Genomic DNA, 25,932 nt, shown 5'->3' with positions numbered 1-25,932 from the left:
CCATTTATGATTTGGTAAGTGGCATCCACATGGGGCAGGAATGAACTGGGTGGTTCAAGAAATGAAATATAAGAGAAAGATCTTGAATTTGAGCCTTCCTACTTACACTTTAAAAACAAAAAAAAAGAGTGACATCCACATAGCCCTTTAATTGATTACTATGGAATTGATATTCCTCAATAATTTGGTAATACTATGAATGCAAGTTTAGCTATCATCATGAGTGACGGTGATTGGGTCTGGCCTCAAGGAAGGAGGAGGTCTCAGAAGGTTGAGGGTTGACATTTTCTCTCTCTGTCACTTGTCCACCTTTTACGTCATGTACATGACTCTTTTTACTAAATTTTCTGCTGTTGAACTTTTAAAAACAAAGCATTTAGAGGTTCCATGGTTCAAGTTAGTGAGGCTCAAAGGATACATTCTCATGCATGCATTGATAGTGTAGTTGGTATGTAAAAATAGATTAGCAACAAAGGACAAATTAATGAAATGGGGAATAGTAGTGGATGGATGGTGTGCATTGTGTTCAAGAGCAAATGAATCAATGGGGCATCTCTTTCACTTGTGATTATACTACTTATGTTTGGGGGAGAATACAGTAGTTGTCTTTTTTTTGTATAGGAGAGTATATGGGCGGTCTAATGAACTTCAATGGCAGATTCAATATATTCAGCAAGACACTTTAATTAACATAGTGCGCCAGCGTGCTTTTATAATAAAAATTTATACGTTGTGGAGTGAAAGGAAAAGAAGGAGTTTTTTTTTTTTTTGGCAAAATGGCAACTATTGAATTGTTAATTCAATCCGTTGTGTAGAATATCTAAAGCATTGTTGCTAGGTGGAGAAAAGTTGATAGAACCAAACAAATTGGAAATTTTGTTTAGAGTGAAATTTTGCTCCTGAAATTTTTTTCTCTTAGCTAGTGTGATTAGTAGTATGGTATTAGTTATATGTAGTCGGAAGGCTATGTACAGTGGACTGCTTTGTGTACTCTTCATGCTTTATTCTTAAATAAAATTTTTAGTTTATTTGCAAACAAAAAAAACACATATATGGAAATTTAGCTGGATTGAACAGAACCAAATCGGGAGATGAATTTTTCCAATGGGTGGACACCTATTAACACACCTAATATTCACCTAACCTACTATATATATATATATATATACACACACACACACTCTAACAATTATTATTCTTTTTTGCATTTATATATTTTTTCTATTTAATCTTGCCTACCCTCCCTTATATTTATTTACATTTCCTAATTAATCTTATATTTCTAAAAATATATCACCTGAAATATATCTTAAAAGAATTTCAAAAAATTTTATCCAATTGCTTGTCTAGCACATGCCGGATAATACCATTTTTACTCCTTATAGTATCCAAAAATGGGAGCTACCAGAAAAATGCGTACATAGAGAGCAAAAATGAATACCATTTGACACTGAAAATTTTCCAATAATTCTAGATTTGAATCCTCCACTCATTTTATGTGTACCTAGCAATAATTCCATCAGAAAAAAAATATTATGATCAAGCTACCCTTGAAAACTCTAAACAGTTAACAGGATGGTAGTAATTCCATCTGTTATAAACCGCAACTTTGCTGGACAAAATGACAAGGAACTCACGGGACCGAATATACTCCACTTTATCCAAGCCAACAATTCTATGCTAAGGATATGACTGAGGGGACAAAGCCTTGCATAACTCGCTATTCTCCGCGTTTAGGGCATTCCTTGCTCTCAATACCATTGAGTCCCAGTTTATTTTGAAAAGTCTTAGCAACATTCCATCAACCCAGAGACAGCATTGCTCTTCACTGCTGGTTTTGTTAAAATATCCCACTTAAATCTCCGTCATTAATATGTCGAAAAAGAAAGTCTCCACCAGTTGCCGAGATAATGGGAGAATCCTATTCGGACAGAAAGCCCTCCATGGATGATGATGCATACTAGTATCTTCTCATATTTTATTGGAAACTTCAACCAAAAAGCACAGAAACTCCCAAAATTTCCAAATCTCAAGCAAATAAAAGAATATTGAATGTTTGATGGCCTAAAATTAAAAAAGAATAAGTTCATTTGGATGTAAAGAAGCAGGAAAAAAAATGCAGCTAAGCTATTGGACATCACTAGAGACTACTACCTCTTGACCATGGTTTGAAATTAGACACAACAAGCAAATAAACAGAAGATAGGAAGACAGGAACTGACCGCAAAAACCACATCTTTAAAGATAGGGAAAATGGCCAATTTAGTCCCTATACTTTTTTATAATGTCAATTTAGTCCTTATATAATTTTTTTGGTCAATTTAAACCCTACACTTATTTTTCGATTCCAATTAAGGATCTCCGCGGCCGCGCCACCTTGTAATTGCGGTGCAACGTCTAATTGACCACTTATGCGGGGGCATTTCTGGTACTTCACTGTTGGGGCTCCTCTTCAGAATTAAGAATCAAAACCAAAAAGTTACCGGTGTAAAATTATATCACCACTGACAAAAATCCAAACCTGAAACCTCAACTTTATCTTGCAAAAACCGACCGAAATCGACTGAAATGGTGATGAATAAGGAAATGTAGTGGCGCAGGAAGTCGAAGGAGTCTGAAAAGGGAGCAAGTGACGAAAGGCGCGAAAGAAGAAATTTTGAAAAACAGGGCCAACAAAAATGGGTAAGTTGAGCCACTTAAATCTGTTTGATTTGTTGTGGTAATAGCTTAATGAAGTTGGGTGTGGGTTTGTCTTGCCCTAAACAGGAAGTATTGTACTTTAATAGCAAGATGGATTGAAATGTGGTTGGAAAAGGGCTCTGTTTTCTGTTCTTCCTTTTTTTTTCCTGAAAAGGGGTTGCATGGCTGTAAATCTAATTTATTATCTTCGGTGTGGGTTTGTGTTGTTGTGAACAGCAAATATTGTACTTTAATAGCAAGATCGATTGAAATGTGGTTGGAAAAGGGCTGTGTTTTCTGTTCCTCCCTTTTTTTTTCTGAAATGGGGTTGCATGGCTGTAAATCTAATTTGCTATGTTCGGTGTGGGTTTATGTTGTTGTGAACAGCAAATATTGTACTTTAATAGCAAGATCGATTGAAATGTGGTTGGAAAAAGGGCTGTGTTTTCTGTTTTCATTTTTTTTTCTGAAAAGGGGTTCATGTGGTCCATGGCTGTAAATTTAATTTGTCATGTTGCTTTCATGTCCCTCAAAAAGCAGACAATGACTGTAAATTACAAATTATGGTAGTAATTTTTTAATTTGTTTGGAAAATAAAATAGGTGATGACTCAGATGTATTCACTCTGTATATCTACTCTGGTGGGGCATACATTGAAGAACCAGAGCCAAAATATGTGGGGGGTAACATGGAGCATTTTGATGGGGTTCTAGCCTCCAAGATTAACGTAGCTTTTGTGTTAAGCTTTGGTCATTTACTTGGATGTGATGAAAACGCTAGCTATAGATATAGGATCCCTACCATAGATGGGAGCCTGAGAGTTAGACAAATAGACAGTGAAGAGGACGTCATGGACATGGCTGCTATAGGTATACAAACTGGAAAAGTTGAACTATACATTGTCCAAGAGTTTCATGTTAGATCCATAGAACCTAGCAACAACATGGCAGTTTTCGAGAGAGACAGTGAGAATGAGGAAAAAAATCTACTGTATGTGGACATCACATTTGATGAATTCTGTGGGAATGAAGAAGTTGCAGAACTTCCAGTTGATGTAACTAAAGTAGATTGGGGGAAAACAAAAAAGGGTAAACAGAGAGGTGCTAATGTGATTGAAAAAGATGAAGGTGCAGATAATGAAACTGAACCAGAATTAGAGGAAACGGATGGTGGTGAAAGTTTTCATGATAGTGACTATGATTTTAGGGAAGACGAAGATGACATAATATACAAGAATTGTGCAAATACTGCTGATATCGAAATTGATGGTCAGAGGAGTGTATATGATGCTAGTTATGGAGGGGAAAATGCCACTGGTGAAGAGAAGAAAGGTTCAGATCAGCCACAAAAAGCCAAAGCACAAGCAAAAGGAAAAGGAAGTGTTGCTGCTGACCATGACTGTGATATTTATGATGGTGACCAGATTCCTATCCAAGAGGAATCTGATTCCATAAACACAGAGGAGTTTAGTAGCTGCTCTAGTAGCTCGGATGAAAATACCTCAAGCAAGAAACCGAAATATACAAGGTTCAAGCCAGATGTGGATATGAAGGACCCCAAATTATATGTTGGTTTATTGTTTGACACTAAGAAGATGTTTAAAAGAGCTGTTGAGTATTATTCTGTGCAGTGGGGCAAAGAGCATGGTTGGCAAAAGAATGATAAGAACAGGATCAGAGCAAAATGCAAGAAAGAGAAATGCAACTGGTTTGTTTGTGCTACAAAAGAACCAGATTGTGATGCATTCGTGATAAGAACGATGGGGCCACAACATCAATGTGGTAGAACTTTCTATCACAAGCATGCAAATTCTGGTTTTTTGGCTAGGCATTACATGGAGTTCCTGCGGATGAATAAAAAGGTTACGGTTGGTGCATTTAAGGACAAAGTGCATCAAGAACTGAATGTGAACATCACAAAAGATCAGGCTTATAAGACATTTGGGAAAGCCAAAATTCTGATCCAAGGAAAATATAAGCAGCAATACACAAGAATTTGGGACTATTGTGAGGAATTGTTGAGCTCAAATCCTGGTTCCACAGTGCATGTAGAGACGGAGGCTGATGAATTTAGCGGAAAAGAGAGATTCAGAAGACTATACATTTGTTTTGCAGCCTTGAAAAAAGGTTTTAAAGAAGGATGTCGGCCTGTACTTGGTGTGGATGGGTGCCATCTAAGAGGACCACATCCGGGAGTGCTTTTGACAGCTGTAGGGATAGATGCTAATGATTGCATCTATCCTGTTGCATATGCAGTGGTTGAGACCGAGAACAAGAGTTCTTGGACATGGTTCATTGAATTCTTAAAATTTGATCTCACAATCCAAGACCAGAGACAATGGACATTTATCAGTGATAGGCAAAAGGTATGGCTAAGTAACATAGAAATTTGAAACTGATTTTTTGTTGGAAAACTACTTTATAGAAATGACTGATTTCTGAATTTTTTTATTTTTTTATATAACAGGGTTTGGGTTCCGCCATCCAAGATATTCTTCCTGGAGTGGAGCATAGACACTGTGTTAGGCATTTACACAACAATTTCAAAAAGGTCCATCCTGGAGAAACACTCAAGGGTATGTTTTGGGCTTGTGCAAGATCCTCGTATGTCAATAAATTTGAAACTGAAATGGATATGTTGAGGCAGTATGATGAGAAAGCACACAAATGGCTAGTGGACAACACATCACCATGCCATTGGTCCAGATCACATTTTAGGATCACGGCTAAATGTGATATTCTTCTCAATAATGTGTGTGAGAGCTTTAATTCTGTTATATTAGATGCAAGAGAAAAGCCCATCCTTGGTATGCTTGAAAACATTAGGATATATCTAATGGAAAGACTTAGGACAAAGAGGGAATGGATGAGAAAAAGAAGTGATATTATTTGTCCAAAAGTTCAAAAAAAAATTGAAAAGGCAAAGGATGATGCTAGATCAAATATTGCCAGGTGGTCTGATGATGACAGATTTGAGGTGACACATATGTATGGGGCCAAGTTTGTTGTTGACTTAAAGGCGAAGACATGTACATGTAGAAAATGGGAACTCACTGGTTTACCGTGTTCTCATGCTATAGGCTGCATTGCTTTGACCGGAGCCGAGCCTGAAAGTCTAGTGCATCCATATTACTCAAGGGATTCATATCTAAAGGCTTACGAGCCAGCTATTAGTCCAATTAATGGACCTAATAACTGGAAAAGGTGTAAGAGGGCCCCTATGTATGCACCTAAGAAAGTAAAACTTCCCGGTAGGCCTAAGAAAGTAAGGAGAAGAGAGCCGGATGAGCCACGACGTGACATGGCTGGATGCACAAGACTGTCCAGAAAGGGTACTACACGTATGACTTGCTCTCTTTGTCATCAAAAGGGCCACACTAAAAGAAAATGTCACCTCAACATGGAAGGAATGGACAGCAATGAAAGAATACCACCTGTAAATAGTAATAGGTGTGGAAAATGTAAGAAACTTGGACACAATGCAAGAACTTGTCCATTGGATGCCAAGGGAAAAGACGGAACTGTCGGTGAAATTGGTATGACTGAACTCATATTTTGTTTCATGTTGCATTATTTTATCTAGCGGCTGCTAATCTGTTTTAATTGTTGCAGCTCATTCTGTGGATGGTAATGAGACATTTGAGGACTGTAATGAGACATTTCAAGACTGTGATGAGACATTTCAAGACTCTCCTACATTGCAAGAAGCTGAAACACATCTGATATGTTACTATATTTTAAGTTTTTTAACTACTATTCTAATTGTTGCTCAAATCCTGTTTACTGTTTGATGAACGCATCTGATATTTGTCATGTTTTTATAATGCAAGTTGATCAAGCTCCTGAAGAAATTGATGTTCAACCTACTGCTCCAACTGAAAGCTCTCAGAAGCTCAAAAGGACCATGTGTTGTTTTTATTGTCATGCCTCGGGCCAGTCCAAAAGAACTTGCACTTGCTGCCAAGCACAAGCGTGGAGAAACAGGATGGGTACTGTGAAAAGAAGAAAAGAAAAGGTAACTTTTTTGAGGCCACAAAATCGTATATAAATTATTGATTTTAATTTACTCTTGGAGATTCTCACTATGTATGTATTTGCAGTGTCATAGGATAGTCGATGAACTGGATGATCAGTGAAAATGATAATATTTAGATGATGACATTGCTGATGAAGTTGTTTTTGAATTGACTATTTTTGGGCTGATGAAGCTGGCTAATGAAGTTGCTAGATGAAGCTGGCTGATGAAGTTGCTAGATGAAGCTGGCTGATGATGTTGCTAGATGAAGCTGGCTGATGAAGTTGCTAGATGAAGCTGGCTTACTGTTTTTTTGCTGATTAAGTTGCTGGAAGACCTTTATGTCATGGGATTCACTTTCTTTTGTAATGAATCGAGCTATTGAATGTTTTTTTACTGTTAAGACTGCTAATCTAATGAATTCTGGATTCTGGACATTCTCCTGTGTGTTGTGTTGTGGTGTTGATTCTAATCTAATGGATCGGTTCTAACATTTGAGATGTTGATTAGTAGTATGATTTTTGGAAAAGTTGATTCTGCAGCATATGTGCTACTGGTGTTGTCTTTTGTTTATTTGGTAATTGAAGACTAGTGAACTATTGTTCCCAACTCGTGAAGGTTGCAGGTGCCCTATATTTCATCTTTAAGATTTGCTGGGGGCTTTTTGCACTTGTCTGGGAGCTAAGTTTTTAGCTCATCTAAATGTCTATTGCATGATCAGAAAATTTTCCCCTGCCTAGCTGAAGGAATTGGGATTGAGTTCGATTAATCAATTGACTCGTTGATTGCTCAATTTGGACAGAGTATATGTTGGTAGATTTGGGAAAGGAACTGATGGCATTAGCTCCATTTAAGATGCAGTGTTTGGAACAAGGAATGAACATGTAGATTGATGTGGGGATAAGGGAAGACAGAGTCAAGTCACAGTTCATATTGTGTGTAGTAACAAGTCACAAGCCACAGTTTGATTTCTGAGTACATCACCAAAAACTCACTAGAGACTTAAGAAAGCTGCTTTCTTTGATATTCAACCCCAAATTTGTAAACATACAACTAGGAACTCAAAACTATTACAAATTCATAACAATCCATATCCAAAAGTATTACATGAAACCTCTGCAATTACTTCATTCCAAGAGGGCAGCATTACATGGTCAAACAGAGCAAGAATAATGAACTTTCATACAATGTCCAGAACTACTGCAACATCTTCAATTCACTGAAGCTACCATTTTGCCTTTGAGTGCACCCGAGTATAGCAACAACTAAAATGCAGCAACAAGTACAAGCCAAGAACAATACTTTCACTTTTGCCTTCAATTTGCTGATTTCAATCTTCAGTGCTACATTCTCCCTCTCGGTACTTCTCAGTTCCCTCAAAATTGCAGCTAGTGTGTTCTTCATTTTTTGGGGTATGGGTGGATCATACCACAAAAAAAATTTACAAGCCCCACGTTTCTGCATTCACATATGTTTCATAGTCAAAATTCAAGCAATAACTCAACAAAATCTAACATTTAGCACACAAAATTACCCCATAATTTCTGCAACCGTGAAATCTTCTTGCTGGGTTTGCCTCCGTCCATGCTGTCACGATTCTGCATTGTTCACGGCAGTGGCATTGCACCATTTTGTCTCCATTGTAATATTCATCATTTCCTTCGTAAATCAGCCTTTCACTATCTGCACCATGAAACCCGACACCGACGTTCTTCAGTACTCCATCACTACTTCGTGAGCTTGACCTTGAGGATGCTTTGTCCCAATTCCTACTTGGATGCATTTTGCTGCAGTGATTTCGTCCAGCGCCACCGACCAGATCACATCTCCAGAGTCACTGAGCTTTATCTTCAGTGGTGATATAATTTGGGAAATTTTACACCGGTAACTTTTTGGTTTTGATTCTTAATTCTGAAGAGGAGCCCCAACAGTGAAGTACCAGAAATGCCCCCGCATAAGTGGTCAATTAGACGTTGCACCGCAATTACAAGGTGGCGCGGCCGCGGAGATCCTTAATTGGAACCGAAAAATAAGTGTAGGGTTTAAATTGGCCAAAAAAATTATATAAGGACTAAATTGACATTAGAAAAAAGTATAGGGACTAAATTGGCCATTTTCCCTTAAAGATATATTACGTCAATCTGATACAGGACCTCTGGCAGCTTAAATTAGATTCTTGATTCAATGCTCTACAGGAAGTTTCTTTGAAATGATCCCGAGGAAAACCTAGAAGACAAACCCTGAGCCATGTTTTCAGCATCCAATTTCACACTTTGCCGTCCCGCTGTCAAATCCTTCTCACGATCCCATGGTCTCCATGGATGCTTTCCCTCCCATTCTTCTTTAACTGGTTCCTGCTTGGATTTTTTCTTTGATCGATTTTGAGCTAGCTCTTGGTGCTTGTCTACTAGTGACTTTGACCTCTTTGATTTGTTGTATTCATCTACCAAATGTGCATCTGAATTGGAACGTTTTCTTTCTTGCTCATTTGAAGCAAGTGCTGAAGCCTCATTATAGGCTTCTAAATAACTGCAATTGCAAAAGAGCATTAGTACCAAACGTCCAAGACCTCCAAGTCCAAGAGCATCATTTTCATCAGAATTCATACATACTTCATTTTTGCTTTCTGGGCTTGGTCTGATGGTGTGTCAGTCCAGACACTAGTATCCCCACGCCCCTCCTTGGAGCTTCTGCTGAATTTTGTTGATTGCATGGTCATCCCAGGCTGAGAAAGACAAACAAACAGCAGATTTTAAGCGCAACAACCCACACTAAGAATGATCAAAGATAAGGGTCAAGTTCCAAGCTAGAATATAATGTTTAAGGAAGCACCAAACAACGATCAACAGCTGTCAATTCTACGGGTATTACATATGGTAACAAACTTCAATGATGTATACTTGGATCATTGATAAGGTATCCTTTAAAAGCCCAGACCATCATGGCCAAAAGCCATTTCAAATTACCAGCATAAAAATATAATGCCACCCATAGAAACCCCATGCCATGGTCACGTTGACTTATTTAGAGGCAGAGTAGGGGTAACATTTTGATTACTACTTAAATCAGTCTATGGTATATTTTTTTCAAAAAAACAATTATCTCAAGTAGCAAGTTCATATGTAATTACACCAAGGTATACCTTTTTTTAACAAATTACAATTTTATATCCACCAAATAGCAATCAACATTCTCATCCTAAATCACATTTGTACTCCACAGCCTGCATTCCATTTACCAGAATTCAGGTCAAGTCAGTCATGGAAAATAACTAGACAAATAAGCATAAAACCAGTGCCAGAGCACTAGTCCACTACCGGCATTAGCCCTTTCAGTGTAAAAGCCTAAGTCATCTATTGTTCTATTAAACTGAAACTGGTTTGAGCTCTATTTCCAATATGAGGACTTCAACATGCATCAGAAGCTGTCTTTGGCCTGCTTAGTGATTTCTCTATTATAAGGCGTCTATTTATTAAGCAGGTACAGCATTATTCGTGATTCTTATCTTCTCCACCTTTTCATAAATTCAAAGTGAGAACATATTCAACCGGAATGATGCTAATAATATAAAGAGGGAAGAAAAAGGTTCTTACTTTTCTTTCAGGAGGTAGGGTTGTCATCCATTCATCTCTTTTAGGTTCCACCTTAGCCTCCATGTCAGCTAAAAGTATATCATCACCCTCCATTGATATACCTGCAGTTTAAGTGCTCTAAGAATTCACAGTGCAATGATAAACAAAATATCTTGTTTCTTGGATACATGAAGTTTTCATGCACAAAATCAGCCCAGTGTGCCTCCTTTCAGCAACAAGAAGCAGGCTAGTATTACAAACTAATTTCCTTCAAAATATACTGTGAAAGGCTTTAATCCAACTCTCCATCCCATCAACAGCTTAACGATGAGACAAGCAAGACAGTAACCAAACAAATATCCACACTGAGTAACTAGATTTTCAACAAAATAATCAACAATCATTCTCAAATTTGGTCAACACAGTGAAAACCAAACAACTAGAAGTAACTGCGACATAATAATTGCACATCTGAAGCATAAAAGAAGAGAAAATACTCTTGTATCAGTCTTCAGCTAATGGTAAAACATTTTAGCCTTGTGAAAGATGAGTCACAGTGTAAAAAGGCCCTTTTAGGGTGCATTTCCATTTCACGACCATAACATAATTGCATACAGAAGACATACAGCAGGAAATACTAGGGTGAAAAATGTACAATAAAATCGATCCACCACATGTCCTGAGTCTTCAGCTTTCTCTCGAACATTTTATGCTTCTGAAAGATGGAAAGCCATACTATAAAGAGGCTACATGGCGGCAAATAGACCATGTGAAAGTGTATGTAGAACAAAATTCAACTGCAATTATATGGAAAAAATGTCTGTGCAAAGATAGCTCAGCCATAAATAAGCTTTAGTCTTCAGCTTTTAGTCACACATCTTAGCATCATGCAAGATGAGACAGGGCATAGATAGCCTTAGTAGCAAGCTCCATCCTTTTGTACCATAACTTGATTTTAGACAATATAAAGTATCAACTACTAGTACTCGAAAAACAAGAGTCAACGAAACGTAGCGCAGCCTCAATTAATCTTGAGTGCAAGGAAATTCAGAATCAGTAATGTCTCACTAGTCCAATTATTCTTAAATGATTTTTCTAAAGCATTATCACTCCCCAACTGTCCCTCCATTAGGCAGGAATATGGTGGCCCAAACAAAAGTTTGGGATCCAATTTGGAGTTCTTTAATTGTAAAAGAAAAAAGTGTTATTTGTTGCATTTAATCATCCTTTGAGCCAGTGATCCTTCAGTCAGACAAAGCAAAGCACATTGGTTCTCTAGCCCTGATGAAATATGTAGTTCTGGACATAAACCCAATATATTCAAATTCTGGAATGGATTGAAATTATCATCTTTTCTTGTTGTAATAGTAAAGGCACCACAAGTGTGAGGCGACCAAATATGCATGTCAGAGAGAGAGAGAGGCAGACAGCACATTTTCTTATGCAACCAAAAAGAACAGTGATCACAATATTCCCCAAAAAACAAAAAAATTAAAAAACACTTACCTTGCAAACGTCTCCAGTGTGCAGCTTCTTTCATTGCTTTCAATTCCGCCTGTATTGATAATAACCTTTCTATCAATAATACGATTGGAAAAGAGAAGGTACATTGAGATTGCCAAGATCACTGCAAAAAATATACCTTGAATTCCTCTTGTTCCTCTTTGAGCTTTATTTTCTCATCCAATGCTTTTCGCTATAAAAAAGATGAAGAAGTGGAAACAAAAGACAATATCAAATCTTCTTCACGTAAAGTTACATGCAGTAGAAAATACAAAGTCCCGAAACTACATCAGATAAAAAGATATGTATACACGCAAGGTTCTTCTCAAAAGTAATTCGCACAACTTATGAAACACAGTAGAAGCAACCAGTGACGTTTATCAGCTATCTCATCCCTATTACTGTCAATGAAATTTTCACTCATTGGCAATGGCGCTTAGTTAGATGTATTCAACAAAATAACAGACTGAAAAAATCAAAACTTCTAGCAAGTAAAAGAGTGTTACAAGGTGCAAGAAAAAAAAGTTAAGTTTCGTAATAGTTCCCCTTATTTTTCCTTCAACGAAAACTTTGGGCCAAATGCTCCATCAAAACCATATCACTGAAAAATCATCACATAGCTGAAGCAGAACGCCATGGAGAGCAAGAGTGAGAGGAAAAGACAGAGATCGTGTAGAATGTAACAAAAAGTAAGTAATAGAATAAAATTCTCTTGAAACACTACTATTGTACAACACTCACTTTATCTGGATCCTGCAAGTCTTTAAAAGCCTTGTTCAACTTCACAAATGCTTGGTGGGCCTGTGGATGAGAGCATTTGTCCGGATGTACCATGAGGGACAATTTCCAGTACCTACAAGGAGAAAAAAGAAGACCAGTTGACATATAAAACAAGTCAAAACAATCAAATTTGTCAATCTCAGACATCTAGCAGTGGACAATCCAGTATGCATTTGCAGAAATGCAAACCAAGACCCCACCCCGCAACCCCTCCAACCCTCCCCGCCCCACAAAACAAAAAAAAAAAAAGAAAAAAAAAAGTCGAGAACCTCCCATACCAAGATCTATACAAGAGGCATAATTATACTGCCTCGCAATACCATATTTTCTGCATAAAAGGATAAGTTCAACAAGGATAACTATCTCCACATCATGAAAGTTGTTGTCTTGATGAGGCGGAAGCACAAAACAAATAAAAAAACTTCAATCGAGTCAAAGTTATAGGTTTCTTAAGGGAAAAAAAAAGCAGGGAGAAGGGGGGAGGGGAGGGGAGTTCATGCCTAAGACAAACTTTATATGCCTGCTGGTCGAGTCATTCCCTTGTAAGCAAGAACTTTTTTTTTTGCCTAACAGATTGGAATTCTATTTGCAAGTAACTAAACCAAGGAAACTACTAACAAGACGATCAAGCACCAAACTAGAAAAGGAAATTTAACCCAAGTCCTGAAATTAAACTATAGCAACAGTCACATAACCAATCTACAGCACATGACCAGCAATTCTTTTGCATTTAGAAACAGAACCAACAGTAGATATCATGGTATATAGTCTCACAAATAGACTGGTTGAGTCCAAAAATGTTGTAGTTCATGGATTAAGACAATTTTTTTACACCAAAAGTATTCTTGCAGACTTCATGTCTTTCCTGAGGATTGCATAATAAAATCATGCAGCAATGCCTAAAGTTTCCTAGAAGAGATTCCTAGAGTTCCTGACTCATTCTCATTATCAATCTTAAATTCTTGTGATTTCTCTTTACTTTTCTATTCATGTCTTGTTGAACTCTATTCCTCAGTTTTTCTGCCAATGCATCTAAAATGACTGTCAGCCTACCAAAATTTTCAATGCTGCTTCTTAACGATTATATCATTCACAGAAAATTGAACAGTCGCATTCCAATAGATCCAAACAACACATTTAAAGGTAAATTTTAAAAATACAGACAAGAAGGTACCTTTTCTTCATGTTTTCGGCTGACATATTCTTGTTCACTCCCAGAATATCATATGGACTATCCACCTCAACTCCCATAATTCTTGTAATCTGGCAAATGGAAATAACAATTGAAATGAAGAGATAGCATCCCTGATTCAATGACAGGATGTAAGCAAATGCATTATGCCCTCAACACCCTCACTGTAAATATGTATCACCATTTTTATGGAGACTGGCCACGACAAAGATAAAATTCCTGCAAACATACATTTCTACTATATTAAACCTATATCTTTGTTACATGCAATATGCAGCAGCTAAAGCATAAAAGAGCTGCACTATCCACATGACAATAAATTTTTGACTCTTTTCGCATTCAAAAAAGTCATACCAATAATGAATGCAGAGAGAGAAAGGGAGACAGGGAGGGGGAGAGAGAGAGAGAGAGAGATGGAGGGAGGAAGAGAGAGAGAGAGAGAGAGACTGCACTAAATATCTTTAGAAGCTCATCAAGCTTTATAATGTGCTTAGAATACTTGCATATTAGTATTATTTTCAAGGTCCCGAAAAATGCAATGTGCAGGTACACTGTTCTTAGCCAAAACAGACACCATAAAGGGGAAACCAAAGGAAATCATCATTTGCAAAGCTTCCACAAGATGGACTAAAGATAGACCCATATGTACATTTTCAATCAGCAGCTGTCAATCTCTACATATATTCTACCATGCATTTTTTACACCCTGTGCAGTTAAGAGACTATAATTCAAGTTGTTGATAACAGAACCCTTTTCTGTTGGTAAAATATACTGTGACAAGTGCTAAAAAGCTCTATACTCAACCTACAAAAATAGATATGTGTAGTGGTCAACAAGTTTGACATACTCAATTTGATCATGGGTCATAAAAACTTATCGAATCAACGTAACATAGCAATGTTACAAAAAAACTCATGACATGAGGTAATGTTTATTGCATGGTATAATAATAAGAGCAACATGCATAAGAAACCTAAAAAAACAGCACAAGCGTGAAGAATTTGTATCCTTGTGATGGAACTAGCAAAAGGTCTTTAGAATGCCCTAAAACAGAAGCATACAAACCAAACAAAAACTGCCATAAGAAAAAGTACAAAATAAAGAGACTATGGGATGATGAAACAACGGGAAGAATTAAAATCTGTCAATGGTGACAAATAAATATGTACATGGAGTGAAATATATAAAAAAAGGTATATGGAGTGAAATATATACAAAAAGGTACCTCTTCAAATCGTTCTGCTTCATTTGATGATTCAACTTCAGAAACAAAAGCGGGGGGAGGAGGCCCTATAAACAATTCAGAATCGTCCACTAACTCAGCCTCTCTAATTTCAACCATCAATAAACATAAATAAGTTAGCAATGTTAGTAGCTTCAGAAGTTCACCGTAAGATGGCAAAAAATGCCTAAAAGCTTGACTTCCACAAGGAAAATCCTTCTACAGAATACAAATGCAGCCATTAACTCTTAAAATTATAAAATTCAGCAATACCTCAACTCAGCTTCTGCTTCAGTTAATTTGGCTGCAGCTGCAAGTAGTTCAGCAGATGGCATTTCAGGGCCAATTACCCTAAAAGAACAAACAAATTTGAAAACAATGGATTCAGAAACTTAAAGAAACTAGAATTGTACCAAAAAGATGAAATTTATTTTGCACTTATAATAGAGAGTATGCTTTTCAAACTTTTCAATGCATATCAAAGCAGGCACACCAAACTGAAGGACAACTCAAAACAAAAAAGTTTTGAAAGTAACAATAATACAGCATAGTAAGTTAACATCACGCTGCATATAACATCACATAACTCAAAAAAAATATTCATTTGATTAAGCAAAGAAAATAGGACCGTAACCATTTCCGAATGCTTGTTCAAATATACCAAGAAAGCAGCAAATTGGATATGCTGCAGAATTTGTGACACAAAAATGAAAAGGAAAGTTGGATAGTTAAGATATATAGCAAGGATATCGAGGTACCTTCGTCTAGGACCAATGGCATCTTCAGATGATTTAGTCATGTTGGCATCTGGTCCATTTCTGCCATCTGGTGATACCGAGAGCAATTCGTTCTCCAATGTACAATGATCAAGCTGCTGCTTTGAAGACTGTCCGTAGCCATGAATGACAGGTCTAAGAACCTCCAATGTAGGATGGCCCTCTGATTTCAGTAGAAAGATATTATCACCAGTTTCTTTAAGGTTCAGACATAGAAATAGCCTTCTCAGGTGCTTCACCAATGTTTTTTCTGACAATCCCCTTATATCAACTGCTTGACCATCATCTATCATGTGTAGAAGCTGGAAACACAGTATTTTGCAATAAATTTAGTATCATTCACTAGAACCTTTATCCTAACCCATTACATGAACATTTCTCAAAAGGGTGGCACTTCAACACAAAATAAAACTTTTCCAGTAAGCCATTATATGGAACACTTCCTAAGAGGGGGCGGTTCAACACAAAATTTACAAAACAGATGCGATTGTTTTAGCACAGATCAATCATAGTAAACAGCATTTGTACAAAACAAAATGAAAAGGGTAGATTTGGCACATAAAGTAGTAGATGCTCACAATTGATACCGTTAACCAATACGAATTGCCCGAATATTCAACAGTTCAATAGACAAATTTCAACAAAACTTGAACTAATAAGTAAACAAATAGATAACCGCTATACCTGTTCCAAATCTCTGGAGACAGCAGGAAATTCCTTCAAAATACATTTGACAACGCCATCCGGATTCTCCAATCCAGAATCATCATCATCCCCATCTGACCTAGGCAAAGACTCTGCCACTTCGGACTCATCCGAATAATATTTATGCTTCTTTCTCCTCTCATACTTCTTCGATTTGTGCTTACTTCTCCGTTCCTTTTCCTTTCTTTTCCTCCTACTGGATGATTTTCTGTCTTTCCTCGAAGAGGATTTCCTAGGACCCCTATCGTCGCCACGGCGGCGTTTGTGGCTTCGCTTATTATCATCATCCTCTTCGGAAGAAGAGGATTGAGGTGATGATGATGAAGCGTCGTCGTATTTCTCTTCCTCTTCTTCTCTATGGCGCTTTCTTCTGCTACTGCTAGTAGATTTAGCCATGGATACTGGAAAGAAACGAAGAGTATCGAATGTGTAGTTTCGAAATTGGGAGTCGAATGATATACAAAGGACCTTAAATTTAGGAATATAAAATTAGGTTAATTACATTTACCTACCCTGTGGTTCAGCCAATCTATGAATCAGGCCTTAAAGTTTAATCAAATAACAAAAAGGATCCTTAAAACTCAGAATATTGTTACAATCCCCCCCACCCACCCACCACCCCTTCCCCCAATTAGTCAGGCTCCTGAAGGACCACTCTAGACTGGATTGGTATTCCCTTTGTTGTTTAATTCTTTTATTCTTAAATTAAAAATTAGGAATGATAAAATAACGAGTGCTCTAAAGGAGACCCAAAAATAGGCTCCAGCATGGTCTTTGCTAAATTCTAAATCTTAAATCCGACAAACAAAGAAATCCAAAGGAATTATTTTTTTCAAATATAAACACAACAAATGCTATGTAATCAACAAAAAAACCTAAATATCAACTACTTCATAGCAATGAGATTTCAATATCGTATACATTCAAAGTAATGATCTATTGTTAGGCTTCTGTGATGGGTATATTTGTAAAAACAGAAGATGACAATGGACGAAGAGTGGTTGACGAGGAAGCAAATTGGTTGAAGGAGAAGGAGAAGATAGCACTAAGGTCGGAGGAAGTATCTACTGACAGCAGAGAAGCAGGAAAGAAAAAGCAGGAAAGAAGACTTTCTTGTTACTTAAAATCGTTATTTATTTCCTTTCTCTGTATTTGTTTTCTTTATTTTTTTAGTTTGAAAGTTTTCTTGAATATGTTTCTCTTAAATTTACCTTTTTTTTACAATTTTCCTTATCTACTAAAATTTTTTTGAAAATATTTAGGATTTTTTTTTCCAATTTTTGCATTTTTCTTTTTTCAGTAAATATTTTGTTAGTCCATTCTTTTATTTCTTAAACCTACTTCTTTTTTCCTTTTTTATTGAGGGGATGATAGAAACCACACATAGTAGAAATCTCTATAAAGAAAGTGGTGCAAACCCTTTTTTATTTTCATTTTTGGGATTTATGTTATATATTAGGATTTTTCTACAATGTATTTAAAACATTAAAGAGTAGTGTGAAAAGATAAAAAGGGCCGCAAACAAATAGACAAGTGGTACGTTAGTAAAAACAATGTAGTATTAAAATAAAATTAGATATGCATTTGAGCAAGTCACATAGCTAAGCTTCTGGTTTGAAATGTTAGAGGGTCCAATGAAACTGTGGCAGCTCGCCAAAAACTACAATTCAAGGGTAGGAAATGAAGATTTGTCAATATATGTAGAAATGTTATAAATAAATAAGTGTGTACGTATCAAACCAATAAAAAAGAGGTGAAAAAAAGTAAAAATAATAACTAGAGCAAATCGCGCAAAATGTCACTAAACTATTGTAATGTGCCGCTTTTGGTCATTATACTTTTTTATTAGTCAAAAATGTCACCGAACTAGTAAATTTATACCGTTTAGGTCACTCCGTGTATTTCTATCGTCATAAGAGATAAAAAGAAACTTTTTCATGGGCAATTTCGTCTACATAACCGTTTCCTTGAAGCTCTCCAATATAAATTGCCCTTAAACGTGCTAGACAACTCCCAAGTTCAAGAAACTATTCTAATTAATCATGCAAATTCCAGGTAAAGCCCAATAATCATAAGAAAAAAATTAAAAGAACAAAAGAGGATACCTCAAAAATTTAATAATATAGTAAATCATTTTTTTTAATATTTGTCCTTTAGAAAATCATTACAGCTAATGTCGTTGCCCCAAACTATGGACACTGGAACGCAAAAAGACAAATGAATTTTGTAGCCATGCATGAAATGATAGAAATAGTGAGACAAAATTGTGAATGAACAAATTATGCCTAGCAAAGACTGAAAATTTCTAACAAGTAAAAGGGAAAGATGTGTGATGCCACCAAAAAAAAGTTTTCCATTTGCATAAATTGTGAATGAACAAATTATGCCTAGCAAAGACTGAAAATTTCTAACAAGTAAAAGGGAAAGATGTGTGATGCCACCAAAAAAAAGTTTTCCATTTGCATAAATTTGATAAAAATGCGCATGTGTGGGAGAAAACATCAACGTCAAAGTTCACAACTATCAAAAAGAGTAAAATAAAACAAATTATGAAGTAGTGCATGGGAAATGTTGGTCATTAGTCATAATTCTCCACTTGGAAAGTATGTTAGACCTCACCTAACACACCCCAGCAACAAAGAAACTACTGACAAAGGCAATAATCTCAAAAGTTTGATACTTTCAAAAGAAAAAAAATGTCCATTCATTGTCTAGTGGCTTTCCTTTCAGTTTCCTTCTTTTCCCACCAATTCATTGAAGACAAACACAAGAAAGACAAAAAATACAAAAAAAAATAGTCAAAAATAAAAGGCAAATCCCATTTCATCATCCAAAAATAAAAATAAGCATTTCTATTTTTTTTGCTTTTTAAGAAAAGAATGTGAAAATTTCTAGTACTCACTGATTGAAAACAACGGCGAGAATCCCAAAGTTCATAGGTTCCTCCACGAAAAACTTCAACTCTGCAACCCTTTTAGTAGTGGCGAACCTCGCCATAGGAGCACCGGTCATCCCATCTCTCAACAACATGCTAGTCGCACCACCGGAGGCCATAATAGCTTTGCAACCCCTATTGGTGTTAGCCACCAGACACCCTCAGTCGTCGCTATTGGCACCATATACTCTCTACCATCAAGTAACAGAGGCTTAGCAATCCCCACCGGCAATTGTACGTACCCCACCGGCATTTTGTAGCACTATCCCAAAATCGACTCATAATCAAACCCAATAGCAACCCCTCCAATGACGCGCCAGTAATCCTTTGCTGCACTTCTCTCCTAATAGCAGCTGCCTTCTTACAATCCTCGAGCTCCATCCCTTTGCCTTTTCACCCACTTTGCTACCATCGATCATCTGTGCTTTATTTCTAATTTTCGTCTTCGGCCAGTGCTTTGATTCTTCTCATTGGTTACTTTGATTTTGTTGGATTAATGCGGCAACTTTTCTCATAGATTGTTTGCTTTGTCAAAAATTTTGCCAATATTCTAAACCCTACACCCAACTCACCCCACTGTTGTCCTTTCATTGCCACAAAAAAGTTGTGTAGATGAAATTACCTGAAAAAGTTACTTTCTGTCTCTCCTAATGTCATAAATAGACGAATGACCTAAACGGTACAAATTTACTGGTTCGATGACATTTTTAGCTAATAAAAAAGTTTAGTGACCAAAAGTGGCACATTGCAATAGTTTAGTGATATTTCGCGCAATTTGTTCTAACAACTAATCAATACATTCATCCTGGATCTACCAAGTGATATGTTTCAAAAGTTGTGGTATAGGGAGTGGGGGATCTACGAGCATAGCTAAATATAAAGATTATTTTCACAAAAATGAAAGGAAAATGAGTGGAAAAAGGTGGAATAATTTATAGGATTGTTGGAAAGGAACCATTGAGAATCTGAGATGGATGGTGATGGTAGAAGATAGAGTTGCATGAGAATCTTGGAGTGCAAAAGCAGTGGAGAAAAAAATGCAAGGTAAGTAATACTTTATAACAGGATGCATTGTTTATAGTTGCCAAAATAGAATAAGAAGTTGGTTCTGATGTTGATAATTCAAAGTTATTGCATGATAATATGGTTCACTATGGGAGACCTGTGGAGTGTGAAAGTAGTATAGATTCCATGATATTGGAGAATGTGTGCTAAAAACTTGATATATTAACTAATAAAAATAGGGACCAGTATGAAGCCTAAAAAGCCAGAATTTAGTCTATTGAAGACTTAAAGTCCCAAGACTGAAATAACGATTGTTTGGGTTGATTGACAATGTTATCTGCAAATTAAAAACATTAAGAAATACACATACTCTTGTGTGATGCAAATAAGTTTAGGAGACTAGAGCTTAATTAGATGCGAATAAGTTTGTGAGACTTGTGCTTATCCATCATCTACTACCTATCACATACTCTTGTGTGATATGTATGGTATGCATTCATTATTATTATTATTATTTTGCTAAGTTGATTTGTAACTAAATATACCATTGCTTTTTTGTCTATTTGTATTTGTAACTAAAGTTAGTATTAATCTTGAGTTAAAGAGTTGAACAACAAAATTTATACATTATTTTTGACAAAGGAGGAATCAGAACTAAATAAATTCTAGCAAAATAGTATAATTGAATGAGTGATTAAAATCAAGTTTACCCAGTACATCTAAGCTAACTTTTAAAACCTCAATAAAGAGAGATCTGTACCACCATATATAATGAATATTATATTTTTTATAAAAAAATCATTTTTTACATGAGCAAATTATCCCAGTGGCCACTAAACTTTTACCATCGTCGAGTTTTGGTCACTCAACTATTAAAAGGCTGGTTTTGACCATCAAACTGTATAAAAGGTAGATTCGAGCCCATTCTGTTAGATTTAGTCGTTAACTTCGCAGAGGTGTCTGTCCGCGCGATTTTCAATACAAAAGGTAGGGTCAATTTAGGAAGTCGAAAATATCACTTGCACCTCTTCTTCCTCTCCCATGCATCTGTTCTTTTTCTTCCTTGCCTAAACCCAAACATCAAACAATTGACAATTAAAGAAAAACGCAACAACGAAGAAATTTGGGGGATTGAGCGACAGCAGAACGGGTTGACAAACAAGATCTTCATTTCGTGGAACGATGGAGTGGCCCAAGTGGGTGATTAGACCAAGGGGCCAGCATTTTGATCCATCTGATGCATACGGTAAAGTTTTAAAATCCCTAAGTTTGTTTAGTTATCCACATCCCAGAATAGATTGTGTGTTTCATGTATGTATGGGCTACATTTTATCGTTGTTTTGGCTTTTTGCAATAAAGCATAGAGATTTCATAGTACACTGATTAAAGTATTCTTAATGCTGGAAAAAGGGGTTAATAAATAATTCATTCATTGAATTTGGGTTTACTAGTTTTGACTAAAATTTTAATTTTTTTAACTAATCGCATGTCATGCAGTGCCAGGTTCTTCTCTGTTCACCATACGAATGTATCATGGGGGTAAATTCAATTGGCAAAATTACAGATACATTGATGGGCATGTAGATTATGTTGATTTATGTGATGCGGAAACAATGTCTGTGCATGAAATAAACTACATGGTGGATAAATTAGGGCATTATGGATGTATGGTGTATTACTATGTTGAGCCTGGAAAAGATTTTCGAAATGGGTTGAAGGAATTATCTACTGATAAAGCCATTATCAGTTTTTGCAATTGGGCTTATAAGCATAAAATCATGGAGGTGTACTGTGACCACCAGTCAAAGAATGAAATCAAGATGATGGCCACAAAGTCCCTTCCTTCTGATCTACAACTGAGTAAAAAAGCCGCAGTCACCATCGAGGAACTTGACGAAAATGGAAATGTTATTAGGGAACCTGGATTTGAACTAGTGCCATTTACAAGATCAATTGGCAAGATAGATGTTGGGAACTCTTCTAAAGAGAATGCCTTGAATAATGGGGATGATGGGGATGCAAATGATAGAGGAAATATAGATGGCCAAGTGGAGACTGATACTGATTCGGATGGAGACTGTGATCGCTTTAGTGCTGATAGGGATTTCTGTAGGGATGAAGAAATGTTAGAAGAATTGATTGTTGATGGGCTAAAATCTGGTGTGGATTCTTCAAATACAGAGCAACCTAGATCTTCACAGCATCCCAATTCTAATGATGATTGTAATAATGCTGCACAACAGCAAGAATCAGTTGTAGATGAGCTAGGCAGACAACAGCAAACAGTTGGGATGGATCCATGGTCACAACAATCAGGACTTGAAACTGAATTTGAACATCAGCAGCAGCCTGAGACAAATGAAGAACAACCCACGGATGTGGGAACTGGAAACCAACAGTCGCGGAGGAAGAAGCGAGTTAGAAGGAGAAGAAACAACAATAGAGCATCAGGAGAAGAGGCAGCTCCTCATTTAGATGATGTCCATGCATTAGATAAAGACACAGTGGTGACTGAGTTGCATAGTGATGCTGGCTCCTCAGATGAAGAGAATGATGATGACTGGAGGAATAGGTATGTTGATTTCAATCCGGAGAGAGATCTAAAAGACCCTAATTTTGAGTTTCACATAGGAATGAAGTTTGAGTCAGCTGAACAGCTAAGATTAGCTGTTAGAACATATTCCATCATGAAAGGAAAACCAGTAAAGCCATACACAAATGAAAAAAAAAGGTTTAGAGCAAAATGCAAACCTCCTTGCCAATGGTTTGTTTATGCTTCAGTTGAGAAGGAACTTGGAATAGCTGATTTGGTTGTCAAGAGCATGAATAATGAGCACACAAACTGCAGTCATGTATGGAAGAACAAGAATATTTCTGCTAAGTGGCTTGCAAACAAGTACATGGAGAGATTTAGATGTAATGTTGAAATGCCTCCAAGATTATTAAGACAAATAGTTGATGAGGACTTCAAAGCTGAAATTTCAAAATGGGTGGCATACAATGCAAGGGCAATTGCTAAAAAGGAGATTCAAGGGAATGCAGAGCAGCAATATAAGGACATATGGAGATATTGTGCAGAAATTAAGAGGACACACCCAAATACCACAATGGAAGTTATGTTTACTCCCTTCAGACAACCTGGATGCAACCCAAAATTCATGAGACTTTATTGCTGTTTGGGACCATTAAAACAAGGCTTTCTTGACGGTTGTAGGCCCATTATTGGGGTTGATGGATGCCACATAAAGGCTGAATATCGGGGACAGCTGTTGACTGCTATTGGAGTAGATCCCAACAATGGATGGTGGCCCATTGCTTGGGCAGTGGTTGAGAGGGAAGCAACTGAACAGTGGAAATGGTTTTTTGAGCTGCTGAAGAATGACTTGCAGATTGAAAATGGGTACAGCTACACCTTTGTTTCTGACCAGCAGAAGGTATTAACTCCTTCCCTTTGTATATGCACAGTACACAAATCTGTTTCAATTTACTAATGCCTTTTGTTTGTAATAATTTATAGGGTCTTGACCGAGCATTATCTGAGGTACTACCAAACAGTGAGCACAGATACTGTGTGCATCACCTGTATAACAACTTCAAGAAGAAACATCGTGGACTTGCCCTGAAGACAAAACTGTGGAACATTGCAGCAAGTACTACTGAGGGACTATTCAAGAAAGCATCAGCAGATCTGGAAAATTTTGACAAGGAAGCATATGAATGGGTGAAGAAAGCACCACATCCCAGTCATTGGTGTAAGACTTTTTTTTCAGAACATACTCGATGCGATATGTTGGTTAATAATTTGTGTGAAAGTTTTAATGGTCATATACTTGAAGCTAGGCAGCAGCCAATTATCACAATGTTAGAGTCCATTAGGATATTTCTGATGGAGAGGATACAGAGAAGGACAACTGCAATGGAGAAGTTTGAATTGTCCATTGGCCCACTAATTAAAAAAATAATTGATGATAGGGTGATAGAATCAAGACAATGGAGGACCATTTGGAATGCTGTGGATGGATACCAGGTTAGGGGACCAAGGGGGGCCCAGTTTGCTGTTTATTTAAAGAAAAAATCCTGCACATGCAAACTGTGGGATCTATCAGGTATTCCTTGCTGTCATGCTATTGCAGCAATTCACAGAAATAATGGCGACCCCTATAAAGAGGTGTATGACTGCTACAACAGAGATCTGTTTCTAAAAATTTACAAAAATGTTTTGTATCCTATCAATGGACAAGTAATGTGGCCTGAAGCTGATGGGGTGGATCTTGATCCACCAGAAAGGATAGTGCAACCTGGCAGACCTAAGAAGGCCAGGAGAAGAGATCCTACTGAAACTCAAAAGACTGGAAACAGGTTGCGGAGAAGAATAGTCATCCATTGCAGAAAATGTGGTGTTGCCGGCCATAATGCAGCTGGTTGCAAGGTGCAGCAACAAGACAATCAACAACAGCAGAATCAGGATAGCGAGGAGCAGCAGCAGCACCAACAGCAGCAACGTGGTTCTAAGAACATGCAACAGCAACAACAGAACCAACACCAGCACCAGAGTCAGCATGAACAGACCCAACACCAGCACCAGAGTCAGCATGAACAGACCCAACACCAGCAGCAGAGGCAACATCAGACCCAACACCAGCACCAGAGGCAACATCAGACCCAACACCAGCACCAGAGGCAGCAGCAGACCCAACACCAGCACCAGCACCAGCAACACCAGCAGCAGGATCAATATCAACAGCAGCAAAATCAGCAACACCAGCAACAGAATCAACATCAGCAACAGCAACAGCAGCAGGATCAGCAACAACAGCAGCAGCAGGATCAAGAGTATCAGCAGAACCAACAAGAACAGCAATCACAATCTGCTGTTGAGGAAAGTGAACATGCACAGCATCGACAGCAGGAAGAAGTTGTACAAAACCAACAACAGTCTCAGAGCCAAGGGGCTCATCAACAAAGGAAAGCAGGAAAACGAAAGTTAACAGATTCAGAAAAGGGGCAGATCAATGCCAATTATGCATATTTAGGTAAAGAACCTCCTTTCACTGTTGGAAATTGGAGAGGAAAATGGAGTAGAGCTGGTACTAGAAGAGGAGGAACTTCAGCAACAACTACCAGAGGACAACCAAGAGTCAAAAGAGGATCAAATTGAAGAGGAAGTAAAGCTATAGCTAGATTGGGACATAATGCAACTACATTTTGTCTTTTTGTTTGAAGTTTGTTTTGGATTTGATATGCTGACCTATTACGAACATGGTCCATATGTACAAACAATTTATTTTGTCCAATCTACACAGATTGTTCTATGTTAATGCAGCACTTTTGTTTAGTTCTTATGTCTCTGTCATTTATTGATGAAATTAGTAGAGCTGAAATGTGTTGTTTCAAACCTTTTTTGACACCAAATAATAACTATTTATTCATGTGAACAATACAACTTTTATACATCAAAATGTTTATACAGAGGGGTACAAAAGGGGCTTTATAAAGCCATTTGCCCTTTCCCTTTCAATATGCTACCATTACAACAGAGTAGCTATTC

General features: G+C 37.2%; 1 protein-coding gene across 1 annotated transcript; it reads right to left on the bottom strand.

Annotated features, from left to right (window-relative positions):
• Positions 1–1,495: 1,495 nt before the first annotated feature.
• Positions 1,496–16,916, bottom strand: LOC113748655. Its single transcript, XM_027292165.1, has 12 exons — positions 16,424–16,916; positions 15,722–16,041; positions 15,237–15,314; positions 14,967–15,069; positions 13,723–13,811; positions 12,510–12,621; positions 11,908–11,961; positions 11,772–11,820; positions 10,287–10,387; positions 9,306–9,418; positions 8,820–9,222; positions 1,496–2,244 (listed from the first exon to the last, which is right to left on the bottom strand). The coding sequence occupies exons 1-11, from the start codon at positions 16,838–16,840 to the stop codon at positions 8,883–8,885; spliced, it is 1,776 nt and encodes a 591-aa protein (XP_027147966.1). The 5' UTR covers positions 16,841–16,916; the 3' UTR covers positions 1,496–2,244; positions 8,820–8,882.
• Between the last annotated feature and the right edge of the window lie 9,016 nt (positions 16,917–25,932).

This window comes from Coffea eugenioides, chromosome 10 (assembly GCF_003713205.1).
Source record: "Coffea eugenioides isolate CCC68of chromosome 10, Ceug_1.0, whole genome shotgun sequence".
NCBI classification, from domain to species: domain Eukaryota; kingdom Viridiplantae; phylum Streptophyta; class Magnoliopsida; order Gentianales; family Rubiaceae; genus Coffea; species Coffea eugenioides.
The sequence above is the reverse complement of the archived record's forward strand: the minus strand, read 5'-3'. Positions and strand labels throughout refer to the sequence as shown.

Excerpts from the sequence above, each read along its gene's own strand:
- LOC113748655 (XM_027292165.1), bottom strand. The coding sequence starts at position 16,840 with ATGGCTAAATCTACTAGCAGTAGCAGAAGAAAGCGCCATAGAGAAGAA. Across the intron at positions 16,042-16,423 it reads TCTCCAGAGATTTGGAACAG|CTTCTACACATGATAGATGA; the intron begins GTATAGCGGTTA and ends CTGTGTTTCCAG. Across the intron at positions 11,821-11,907 it reads AGGAACAAGAGGAATTCAAG|GCGGAATTGAAAGCAATGAA; the intron begins GTATATTTTTTG and ends TTATCAATACAG.